Below are 13,893 nucleotides of genomic sequence, written 5' to 3'. Positions count from 1 at the left end.
TCAGACTTTTGTAATTTGTGTATGCTGATCTTCATCAAAAGGTTCATTCTCTGGATCAGAGTCAGTGGTGTCAGAATATCTATAATGATCAGGTTCATTGTCACTAACATCTGGTGTTACAGAAGTTGAACTGCTAGCCTCTGGATTTGATGGCTCCTCTACTGTTTTTGTGAAGTACAGCTTCACCTAGAGAAAGAAGAGAAAGTATAAATGGAAAATCCATAAATCTGACTAATCTTAAATTACTTAAAGATACATATTTTTGACAGATTCATTTTTAAGTACTATGACACATATGATCTTTAAAGGGCCTTTTAAATGACCCTCTTCTTAAGATTTCCTACACTTTCTTTCTTGGTATATAATGAAAAGAAACTGGGATGTTAATATACTATATTTTTTAATAGGCATGTTACAAGCACTAACTAAATAATTCTGCAAAAGAAATGTATTGAGTTCAATAGTCCACATAATCTATTTTCAATCACAAAATTCAACTCACAAACAGTTGAGTTCCAAAAGAATGTTTCACTTAACTACTTATCTGAAATTCAATGTATTTTCTGATACAAACAATACTAAAAAATACAGATACTACACTATGTAAAATACTAATTAACAATGATGTTTAGGATTCCATTCGCCCTAAAAACTTCACCGAAAGGGAGTAATAAGAAAGTTAATATCCTACAGTGCTCTTAACAGTGAACCAACAGCCTTATAGGCAGAGCTGAAATAACTGTCAAAACAACTCTAGGGCTTCCCTGGTGGCGCAGTGGTTGGGAGTCCGCCTGCCGATGCAGGGGACACGGGTTCGTGCCCCGGTCCGGGAAGATCCCACATGCCACAGAGCGGCTGGGCCCGTGAGCCATGGCCGCTGAGCCTGCGTGTCCGGAGCCTGTGCTCCGCAACGGGAGAGGCCACAGCAGTGAGAGGCCCATGTACCGCAAAAAAACCAAACCAAACCAAACCAAAACAACTCTAAACGGTAGGTATCTATTTTAAAAGAGAGAAAGCTATAGCTCAGAAAGGTTAGGGAACTCGCTAAAGGCCGCATATCTAGTAGGTAGTGGATGTAGAATTTAAATTAGATCTGACTTCAAATCCTTTGATCATTCTACTATATCTACAGCCCCTCCCCCATGATCCAAGAATCATTATCAATTTTTCTCCTTCTCTTACATCCAATATCCAATCCATCAGTAAATCCTTTTAGTTCTACCTTCAACTAGCCTCCCAGCTTCCATTCTTGCCCCTCTCGAGTCTATATTTTAAAGGAGGGGACAGAGTAAACTTTTAAAGATGAAATTCAGATTACATCTTTCCCGTGCAGAAAACATTCAACGTCTTCACACTTGGACTGATGTGCGTTAGTCAAAACAATTTCTTATCTATTACTCCTCAAATAAACCAAGCTCACTCCTGTCTCAGGGCTTCTGCACCAGCTTTTCCCTCTTTTCCCAGATATTTGTATAGCTCACTCATATGTTTACTTATAACTGAAATAGTTTTCATTTGTAATTACAAATATAAAACCTCTTGCAATATTAAAACAGAAAATAATAAAGTTAGAGGAAGTCACATTTTAAAAGCTAATAATTGAGTAAAATACAGACAGAGAAAAGAAAGTAAATGGAAACCTACGAATTCTAGAAGACACTACTGAACACTTTAAATATAAGATCTAAAGGCACTTATTAGTAGATATATTTTCACTTAAAACAGGTAGCCCCCCCTTTATTTTTATTATTACTAGCAGCAATATTCTTATAAGCTATGATTAGGTTTGCTACATGGTATAAAAATGGAATGAAGAGAGAATTTAAAAAGAGAAAGGAGGAGGGTATGGTGAAAGGAAGAGAGAAAAATGAAGTAGAACAGGCAACAGGAAAGGGGAAGAAAAAAATGGCAAACCACCATTTGGGAATGTTTACAAGTCAGCTTTTTAACCTGGAGAATTCTCCTCTACAAATATAAATAGAAATATACACATACATATCACATTTAGATAAAAGTAAAATGAACCAAATAATTCCATAATAAGAGGAAGTAGAGTTTTACAAAGAGAAGGAGAGGGGAGGATGATCAGAGGCTTACAGAGCACATGAGATTGAAGCTAAGGTTAGAATGTGAGGGACAGCCACGTGAAGGCCAGGGAAAGGCCAAGGGTGGAGAGGTTCGGGGAGAAGGGAAAGAATTGCAAAGACCTGAGGCAGAAGAGTATAGCATTTTGAAGAACTGAAAAGAGACCAGGTCTGAGAGTGAATCGCAGGAAGAGAATGTGGCTAGAGTAGATGCAGAAGGTAGTCCTGTGCTAAATTATGCAGGTTCCTGCAGGTCACATCAAAAAAGCACAAGGTCTTTAGAAAGTATAAACAGGAGTGACGCAATCAAGTCATTTTTAAGATCACTCTAAGGAGTTGAGAATAAACTAGAGGGGACAAGAGTAAAAGCAGTGAGAACATTCCATAGGAGTCATTCCCAAAGGGCTGAGTTCCTTTCCACTTCTTTTTTCACCTATTCCTACTTCATATCCAACTTACTTAAATCCCCTCCCTAACCTATGCCCCAGATTTCACCAACTAACAAAGAATAGGGTAAGGAAACTGCAGCCTTTTGACTCTCTGTGCATTGGATTTCATTGACTTACTGCCAAATAAACAATGCTTATGAATATACGTAATTTAAAAATTAGCCAAGCAAGTCTTTCACCAGCTACACACCTAGAATAAAACAAACACACACACAGAACCACTCACCAACTCCTCAAAATGTTTTTAACTGACCTTAAAATTTGGAGAAAAGTATCGGTTGGCCTTGTCTTTATTTGCTTTGTCGAGATCATTTTTTGTTAAAGTGAGTACTAGATATTCCTTGTCATTATCTGCACGCTCTATACTGCAAATACTATCAATTTCTTGATCACATAGACTTCCATTTTCTACTTTTTCTGAGGTTTCCTCTGGTCCTGGTATGAAGAATGTATTTACCCAAAAGTGAAACATTTTGTCCTAAGAAAAAAAAAGAAAACAGACATAAATTTTTTTTAAAAAAGACAATGTTACTTATATTCAACATTTGCCCTAAGAAGTGAACAAATTATGCCATGTGTCATTAATATTCTGAATAAAGGTAAACACAAATACTAATACTGGGCAATCAGTGGGTTATCTGTTGAATCTAATTCACATAGGATTTTTCCTTTAATTCAAATCTAGACCAAAAATATAATTCCACAAGCTCTAAAATAAACTTACTTTAATACTTTAAGTAAAATATTTCCTTTTCTAGTCTAACACTAGCTTTTAAAAGTGTTGAGTTTATATGTATATATTAAAAAACCCAGAAATGGATTTAATTTTGTTTCAACAAGCTATTACAAAATTTACTTTACCAAAAGTTCTTAAAATGTCAGTACAACTTCCCAAGGAAGCAAGGCAGATACATTTTTACTTCTACAGCAATACAAATATTAAGTGGCTCCAGTTTCTTGCATGACAATGTATGTCTGAAATTTTTCATAATACAATATGGGGGGGGGTAAGAACTTCAACTTTTTGTTGTTATAAAATGCCTATTTTTTAAAAAATCACTTATTAACTAATAATGAGGTCTTGTAAATCAAAAACCACCAACATTACTTCAAACCTTTCTTGACCATTACTTCAAACCTTTCTTTCTTTTTTTTTTTTTTGTGGTATGCAGGCCTCTCACTGTTGTGGCCTCTCCCGTTGCGGAGCACAGGCTCCGGAGGTGCAGACTCAGCGGCCATGGCTCACGGGCCCAGCCGCTCCGCGGCATGTGGGATCTTCCCGGACTGGGGCACGAACCCGCGTCCCCTGCATCGGCAGGCGGACTCTCAACCACTGCGCCACCAGGGAAGCCCCTCAAACCTTTCTTGACCAACATAGAAAATGTTCTCTTAATTAGTGGAACTGGCCTGTATGCATTATTTGACAATTAATGATGTACAACCCCATGACACCTTATCTGGTGCCTTAAACTGCCATTTAAATCTTTTATTTTAATTTATCTTCAAGTTTATTTTCCCAGGAAGATGGTAAGACCCTTAAGTAACTTATGTCTTAAATGTCTTTGTATCTTTTAACAGTACCTAGCATAGCAATTTTATATGTGGTAGCCTTTGAAAATATTGTTAATTTCAATCATTTTAGCAAAGTTACTGAGTTAGTAATAACTAGACACATATTTTACTTAGAGTCAGAAGAAAATAAGCTAGTAGAATTTAAATTTCAAAAAATGTAGATTCTGCTAATGTACTGATTATAGTAAAACTGTTCTTGTTTAAATCAGAACAAACATTTGTAACAGGCAAGGAAAACCACATAAAATGGAAATAAATGTAAAGTAATTCAAGATACACAAATTATTATAAATATTTAACTTAATCTTCAATTTTACATGTGTTAATATAATGTACAGGTGATAAGAACTAGAAGAATAAGAATGAGTATACTCCTAAACATAGAGGGAAAGTGATACAGGTCCCTATTTTTAAAAGCAAAACATAAAATCTTGTGTGTACCAGTCTTACAGTGAATAGAAGGAAAAAACTTACTTACCTTAATTTTAAAACATTTGTTAACACTTCTTGGATTATTGAAAAATATATTTTCAAAGTTACTGAGATATACTTAACTTTTATTTATACAGAACATGTAGGAAATGGGTTTCTGGTGAAAAAAAATCAGTTTTACATTTTGTGATTTTCCAGCTACCTGGATTCTGGATAAAGGAAATTATACTTCTTTTGACAAGTCAAAATAGAGGTTAAAACTTTTGTAGTAAATGAAGCTTCCTCTTATTTTCTCTCAAAAAAAAAAAAAAGCTAAAATTCAGGAAAATGAAATCAATCCTATTACAGAGACTGTCTAAAGATTAGCAATACACTATCTGGTATGTTTAAGGAGGCAGTAACAATATACACAGCTAATGTTTTTGTTCATTACTATCTAAAAATTTTGCACCTTAGGTTCACCTTAAATGTTCACACTTAATATTTTAAACCAACACAGTTTGTTTTAAAATGAGCCCCTGCATTCTCTAAATATAGCTCAGTGAGATGCAAACCTCACTAACTTTCTAAACCTGCATATTTAAATAATACCACACTTTTTTCATTCTTTATTACTTCCTCTTCATATTTATTTCTCTCCTAACTAAAAATCAAAATACTCAGTAAATTTGAGGAAGCTAAATATAAAATGACCCAGTCTCAAGAAACATTAACCAAAATGGGGGAAAAGTGGTTTGTGTCATTACACAAGACCACAAAACATACAGACCAAATTTTTTTTTCAAACTCATGGTCCCATGTTAACTTCTCAGTAATTAATCATTCCTTCTAAAAGGACTGTAATTGATTGAATGGGATATGTATGCAATCTTTAATACTTTTATAAAATTTATATGCATAACCTAAGTTAAGGAAAATTCATCTCAAATTATAATGCCACATGGCCGTTTCCTTCTAATAGGACTATTTACCATTAATAATGGCTCACTGATGCCATGGTAAGAAAAGCATGTGCAGACCTAATAGAAAATAATTCATGATTCATTAGATGTCAGTCATAAAATACATCTTTTAGTCTCTCCTTACAGAAATGACTTCTGCCTAACTAAATGCTTTAAGCAAAAGATCTGAGGTTACTATTCAAGGTATGGCTATTCTGGATATTTTTCCCAATAAAAGTAAAGTGCAAACCTTTTTTAGCATCTTGTTCTGTTTGTGGAAGAACTCTACTTTGATGTCACCACACACAGGCAACGGCTGAGGGAACTCAAAGTACATGAACTTGTCTTCCCGTCGTGTGGGTCCTGAATTGGAGGAATATATCTTCACCTTTAGCTGGCAGACCACAAACTGAGGATCTGCGTGGTCAAATACATAACTAGTATCACTTCACAGGAAATACCTTTAACTGTCAAACTGTCAAAAGCTATTTTGATGATTAATATCAGCAATATACACAAAGTAGTAATTCTGCATCTTTAACCCCTGATCTAAAACAAATCAGTGGATAGAAAATAATAAATAGATAGCTAAATAAATAAATAAATACATAAATAAAACAAATCAGCAGAAATAAACTAGGGCAAAGTAAAATCAATACAAGGTTTTCCCTAATTTGAGCCTTCAACATAAGGTTCTATTACTGGTATTAAAGTCAATTCTATTTCATCAATAGTAAGTACCAAGACTGGACTTCTAGCACTGTACAGTAATATCAAAATTTCAACATTACAATAAATGAACTGCATAAAAAGTAACTTTTAAAACAAGTATTTGCTGCAGTATTTTAAAGTCTCTACCACGGAATAAAAACCACAAAATACCAATCATTACACATTCACAAGAAGAGAATATAATCTATAACAAAGTTATAATATATTCCATAAGCACAAGTTTCAATATTTATAAAAATTTAAACCATAAGTAATTTTACTTATAACTCATATTTTATTTTTAAAGGTATATAAAGCCACCACCACAAGAAACAGGAGGAAAGAGATTTGAAATGTCTGCAAAGAAATGCAACAGACATCAAGTACAAATTACAGCACAACCCCCCTTTCTCCAAAACACACTCCATTTTCATTAACAAGTACTTTGGCTTTGACCCATGTGTGTTTTAAAATAACTGGTAAAATATGACCTCTCAAGATGTATCATGCTTATATTAGCAACGCAACTAAAAGGCAGGTAAGTGTGAATAGGCAAGGATTATGTTTTTTATTTTTAAAAATCTACACATAAATACATTTATACCTAATGACATTAATGACAGAATTTAAAGTCATGAACATTAAGATCCTAGGACTTTAAAAACTTTAAGTTACCTAAATAATTTGACAAAGGATAATTTATTTGTAGTACACCAAGTTCAAAAACAAGAGTTCATTAGAAAAAAAAGTAATTAACCTCAGGAGGTAAGAAGTGGGTCTTGAAGTTTCAAAACATACCAAGATAATCAAGAAATAAAAACATAAGCTTGCATAAAGTGCATGAGAAATACATATATATAGACATAAATTTCTCAGCACCAAAGGCATCGTCCTTAAAGACAAAAAAAAGAAGTATCACATTCTTTATCAATGCGACCAACAACTGAGGACAAGGCAAAAAGCTTATTCAGGCTAAAATTTTCCAGTGGAATAAACACCTGCTGGCTCATCTATATAATACCTAAAGAGGTATCATCAATCACATAATAAACAGTAGGCTTCATAAAAGCATGAGGGATTATTCCAATATGGATTCGTGAGACATTTATCATGAGAAAAAGGAACTCTAAAAAAGGGAAACATTACACTAACAACCTGTCAATAATTTTCACTTCCTTGACTAAAGATTCAAAGTACAAGGAGCTATTTTACAAGACTTTATTTGATACTGAAAATTTCACTGGGAAGCCTAGTTTGAAGAAGCAAATAAACAAGGTATGATTTCAAAGCTGTGATAAAAATCAACCAGGAGGGAAATGCCTTGCAATCTTATTAATTCAAACTCCACTAATTCAGAATCTGATAATCCTGATCTTAGGACTTTAAAAAGCAAATTAACTGTGTAAGCTAGATTTCAATTAAACTACATCTAAAATGTGTACCTTCAAGAACTTTAGAATTATATATACAATTGATAATCTAATTAGAAATTAATTTTTTGAGGAAATATCTAAGCAACACTAAGCTAAAACATTTTAATAAAAGTAAGTAGAAAACATTTCTTCAAATCACTAAAGAAAATAATTTTCTTTACAGTATGAATTTCACATTTTAGATAGATAAGACCAAACTTAACAGTTGTCCAACATTAGTATGGTTCTTTTGACTTCTAAGACACAACTCTGAGATATATATCTTTGATATGATCGACTGTGTTCTAAAAAGAAGAAATGAAGAGGCTGATACGTAGCAGACAAAAATTACAATTAAATTTTCTTGGATATATGCATATTGACATAGTATGAGAGAAAAATCACACTGGTCATCTTTTATTAACTTTTTCAACCCTTTCAGATACACAGAAGATAGTAGCCTTTCCTTTATTTAGAAATATTAAGACAATACTCAAATAAGAAAATGGCTGTTAACCCCTGACAACTTTGCAGAAGATACTTTATTTTCACATGGTCTGTTTTCTTCACTGATTCCTCTTCCTCCTCCTGAACCCACACTGTTACAAATCCTATTTGTCTCAGCCCTCACCCTGTTTTCCTCTGAACCTTCCCATCTTCTAGCCCCACGCCAAATTTACATGAAAGGTTTAACTGCTATGTCTCTCTCCTAATGCTTCTCAAAATATCAGGTATATCTCTCACCTAAGTTCAAATCCATACTTTCAAGTACCCACTAAATATCTTCATGTAAATAGCTCACCTTTACCTGATTTACAACATGTTTAAAACCAAAATATCAACATTCATGTCTCCAAGTCTCAGTTAGATTCCCTTTTCTGTCTTCCCTTTTCTGCGAATTACTCACCTGACCAGAATAAAAGCTCCGACAAAATATTTAGATATAAATGGCAAAAGAAAAACTAATCACATCTCATTTGATTACCCAAGCAAAGCACATCTGGCTTAAAGCAAGTAACATAACTGCTTTCCTTTCCACCATTTTTCTCCCTCTTGCAATCACTACCTTCTACAAAACTATACCTAATACAGCTTATTAAGCCTCTAGTATGACCACTGACACCATAGTATTTATCAAATCAAGTCCGATATGCCCATTTGGAGTCCTCCAACAGTCAGCCACACATTCCGTTCCTATTCTATTCTCCATCTCTATATTTCTTGTCCAGCTCATTTCCTTCTGCTGTGCTTCAATTCAAGCTATTTCCTATTGCCTGTAATACTTTCTTTGGTTTTAAGGCCAATCTAAACTGTATGCTTTCTCAAATGTTCAATAAAGAGCTGGACTTCCTTCATGAAACTATTTGACAATCCCCGTAAACTTGATTTTTCTAAATATACCATTTATGATTTATACATACAACCTCCCATTAGTTATATATTACTTATACTACAGCTTTACTACATAGTATTAAATCATAGTGCATAAACAGAGAACCAGCAAATTGGTAAAGATTAAAAAGATTTCAGTAGTAAGTTGAGAAGTTTAAATGTAATACACTGAGAGATCCAACACACACACACACACACACACACACACCATTTAAATGTAGAGCAGAACTGAGAGATGTTTGCTAGAGAGACCAATGTGAAAAAAAAATTATAGTAGATAAGATTATTGAATTGAATGTTCTCTCTCCCTTATTATTTCTCTAATATTTTATACCTTACCATTTGGCTCTTACAGTGATATCTAATACTATAGGAAGAGCGTGAGCTTTTTTATTTTCTTCCTTTTCCCTTCTCCACTATACATCTAAAGTTCCTGTGCCAATCATCTCTGATAGCCTAGTACCTTGTACTCTGGAGTTTTAAAAATTGTACTGAGATGACAAAAGCATCAGTGAGGTCTCTTAGAAGCCTTTCATATGCTGTGTTAATAGATTTGTGGTCTCTGATAAAGTTATTTGCCCTAAGAATACAGAAAAGATCTAATGAAGGTGATCACACCTATCTGACAAAGATAAACAACATCAAGAAATTAATTCCCTAGGTATAAATTAAGGTCAGAAAAATTTTAATTACATAAATATTGTCAAGAAGCAAACTTTAAGCTAAAAACTGAAACCATCAACAAATTGCAGAATATCACTGAAATATTATTAGAGGTATTAGAAAAAGTAATACAGTGGTATCTTACCTAGAAACTACAAAATTGTATTCTGAATAAATAAAACACAGTTCTTAAACATGAAAACATGACTGATCACTTCCAAGGTAGAAACTAATATAAAAAACTCTGTAACAGAAAAAAGCAGCAACAGTCTGGTCTTTTACAGGGCTGAACAATACTTCCTTCCATGTGTTCTCCCTTGACTACCTGCTTTGGGTCAAAGTATTAAGGTTCCTATCAGTTTAGCTAAGAACTCTGGCGAATGGCAGAGAAGCAGAACGGGACCAGGGTGACTGAGGTAGGCTTACAGACGTTAGGGTAAGAGAGAAATAAATTAGAGACAGACATCAATGACATGATCCTTATTTAGTACTTTTCTAGGAAGTTTCAGATTTCAAAATATCTTCATATTGTTGATGAGCAAAGACAAAGAGAGGTAGATGATGTGCCCTCGGTTATATAGCACATTAAGGACAAATCTAGCACTGGAACTCCGATCTAAATCCAGGTTTTCTCTAATACTCCACACACACTGAATCTACCCGATTCATTCAATATACTTCAGCTTGTTGCCATCTCTTATCATCGTTTTCTTTTTCTTTTTCTTGTCCCTATCACCATTACTATTAATATCTAGTCTTACTAAGATATCAAGGAATTGGTCCTTGCCCTAACACTGGTAAAGGGATGAACCCCAATGCTACTCTCATGCTGACGGGACAGGTTATTTTAGTCATCTAGTCAGAATATAGGCTGCATTTGGTAGCTGCAGCACAGAATATTTCTTTCATAAATATAATTTGGCTTCAAAGACATTAAAACCCAATGGTCTTAGCTTCCACAGCCCAATGTGCTGAACAACTGAGCTAATTAATTAGTTTGGATACTTAAGAAATATACAAACCTGCATAAATTTTAAGTGTGGTAAATTTCTTTTTAGACTTTCATATAAACTTCTAGCTATGTTAAGAAAAGTGTTCCAGTACATCAAAGGATGAGAATTTAGAGCACTTACTGCAAGTTCCGCCACTGAACATTGGAATAGTTTCAAACATCATCTTGTGAAACAACAATGCCACTGGTCTATAATCCAGATGATTCTTTAACAGGTAGCTATAATAATATACATAGCGCCTCTGACTGGGAATAGTTACTCCCTGGTGGACAGAAAAAAAAAAGAAAAGCCAAATTCAAAAGAAAAGTTCCATTATAGTTATTTCACTAAATCGTTATGGTAACTGGGTTGTATCCATTGAAGAACATATATACATTAGAAATTTGACCTTAAATGATTTAATACTTAAATCCAGCTCAGTAATAGAGTAAATCAAAGCAACATCAATATAAAGGAAACATCAGAATACTTTTCTCCCTTAAAATACAATTATCATAACACCCCCATCTATTCAATGGTCACAACAATCTCTGACCCATGTACCCAATAAGCAAAGGCCACTGCATATCCAAAATAACTGTCAAAGGCCTCTGCTCTACAGCTGTGCTCTTTACACGTAGGGTTCCCCACAAGCATGTATAGATTCTTATTCAACACAGAATTCCTCAAAAACTTGGATACCTATTTTCCAGGCAAAAGCATATCAGAATCAGCAAGTCAGATAAAGGCATATTGCCTTTAGGAGGCAGAAATAGCAGCAGCAAAAAGTGATGCTGGCTTTAGAACCCAACAAAAACAAGAGTATGCAGTTGACATAAATGTATGCAATAGTTTGACAACAAAGGTACTTAGAGATGTCCCTGAGCTACATACACCTCTTTGCATGTAACCAGGGAAATACATAATGTTTTAGAAAAGTTAAGTATTACAGTGCTAAAAATATATACAATTCATGTGGTGTTTAAATGGGGACCCTGACTTATCTCAAAAAAAAAAAATCTACTGTGTGCAGCAATGCACTCACTAATGATGCTGAATAAGTGAGGTATTAGGGAACTTATCTAAGGTTTCTTTTCCTATTACATGATATGACTTCAGAATAATTTAAGCATTTAACTTAGAATTTGCAATATTTCTCTTTTGGATGCTATATTGGCATATAAATATGCCAGTGTGTTAAAAACTCTGGACATAAAAACTTTTCTTTCCCCAATGAAAAGTAGAAAGTACATTTACGTGAATTTAAAGAAAAGCATGTTGAATGGCAGGTATATAGGTATTTGTTTCAGTATTCTTGGTTCTTTTTTAAAGGTCAGCATGATTTTATTACAATTTTAAAAGTACATAAAATGCCAAATAATGGATAAAAGCCATTTCATGGGCTTTCCTGGTGGCGCAGTGGTTGAGAGTCCGCCTGCCGATGCAGGGGACACGGGTTCGTGCCCCGGTCCGGGAGGATCCCGCATGCTGTGGAGTGGCTGGGCCTGTGAGCCATGGTCGCTGGGTCTGCACTTCCGGAGCCTGTGCTCCGCAACGGGAGAGGCCACAGCAGTGAGAGGCCCACGTACCGCAAAAAAAAGAAAAAAAGCCATTTCTAATCAGGACTAATGATCCAAGATTTTGGCTATAGTACAAAAATCATATAATCAGAAGACTTGGATTTGAATGTTGACAGTCAAAACACAAACTTTGTTTCTGCAGGAAAATGAAGACAATACCATCTTCACAGGATTCTCATGAGGATTAAACACTAAACGCAATTAGACAAAAGCATGCTAAAACAACAGAATGTTACAGAAATCTGAATCAGCAGTTTGAAAAATTCTACCTACATTTAAGGTATAATTTTGGAATTGCTGGATTTTTAGTTCTACATATTTTTTTAAAGAAATGGCAATAAAACAGTGTTGCTTTGAATAGCTGCTACAAACACTAATGCTAAAAATTATCATTAAAGTTTAAAAAGTGTTTAAACTTAATATTATTTTTTATACATTATTTAATGCCATTTCAGCAAAAAACTTATTCATATGTATCAAGATAAAATACAGAACTGCAAAGCAGGTTGGGGGAAACAGCAGACAGAAGATGGGTGGGTGGGAGGGAATCTTTTTTGAACCATGTGTATTTATAATCTAGTCTAAAAATTAAAATTAAATAAGATTTTAAAAATTAAATCAATGGAAGTCTACTAGATGACCAAGCTGTCAAGTTATTTATTGGGGTTTAGTGGAATGATAGATGATATTTTTTCTCTTTATCTCCATTCTTGGTGTAAGTTTGCATGAAATAATTAAAAGGTTGTCAAAACTTTAATTTTACTCAAGTAGCAAGTGACTGGTAGCGTATCTATAATGCAAGTGTTTATACACCCAGTTAATCCTTAACAGAAAGGCAAATGTGTAGAGAAACAGTGTTATGAATCTGTAAGTTCTCACCAGCAGATTAATAATTAATGTGTAAATACAAGATGAATCAAAATTATTGACACAATTCAAAGAAAAATGGTGAAAAACATAATTGTAAATTTATTATTTTACTATCAAATTATGCATAATTAGTCTTCTGTACCTTAACTTTGCAATCCTTACCTACCTGTTAGCTTACCGGCACCTCAAATTCAATGTGTCCAAATTAACAGAAATTAAAAAGTTGGGGAGAAATCAAAAGCTTTACAGACAAGCAAAAGCTGAAAGAATTCAGCACCACCAAGCCAGTTTTACAGTTTTATATTAGATCTTGATATCTGGTAATGAATAAACTCTTGTTTTGTTTTCCTTAAAAAAAAAAAAAAATTTGGAAGGCCCAAATGTGTATGGACCATAGCCCTTAATGTGTTGTCCTCACTCTGTTCTCATCTCTTACAGCCATCATGCACACTTACTAAAATTTAATTAACAATACAATGTATTGTACAGAATACACTATAATCTAGGATTCGAAATAAAATGAGTAAAACTTCCACACTAAGTTGACAATGTGATTTGTAACACTTCAAATATATTTCCTGAATGCATACACTGAAAACAATGATTCATGTGCATGTTTTACATACAGCATCTTGAATATTAAGATTAAATTTAAATATATATCTTTTTAAAAATCTGAGAAATGAACTTTTTACTGATTTTCAAAAATTCTACATATCTGAAAAGAGGGCTGACCTTTAAAGCTCTTGAAGATTAAAAATTACTACATTTTCAAATTTTCCATTATTTCAGTTA

At 33.9% G+C, this 13,893-nt stretch overlaps 1 protein-coding gene across 1 annotated transcript in view; it reads right to left on the bottom strand.

The window, feature by feature from the left end:
- Positions 1–13,893, bottom strand: part of PTEN (phosphatase and tensin homolog) — an 86,286-nt gene continuing 72,393 nt past the window's right edge. Inside the window, exons 6-9 of the mRNA NM_001309477.1 lie at positions 10,790–10,931; positions 5,729–5,895; positions 2,787–3,011; positions 1–186 (exon numbers count right to left, since the gene is read on the bottom strand). Of these exons, the coding sequence (NP_001296406.1) occupies positions 1–186; positions 2,787–3,011; positions 5,729–5,895; positions 10,790–10,931 (720 nt within the window). The remainder of the gene's footprint in view (positions 187–2,786; positions 3,012–5,728; positions 5,896–10,789; positions 10,932–13,893) is intronic.

The sequence above is a fragment of the Orcinus orca genome, chromosome 14, assembly GCF_937001465.1.
Source record: "Orcinus orca chromosome 14, mOrcOrc1.1, whole genome shotgun sequence".
Lineage (NCBI taxonomy): Eukaryota > Metazoa > Chordata > Mammalia > Artiodactyla > Delphinidae > Orcinus > Orcinus orca.
This window is presented reverse-complemented; position numbering and strand designations above follow the sequence as displayed.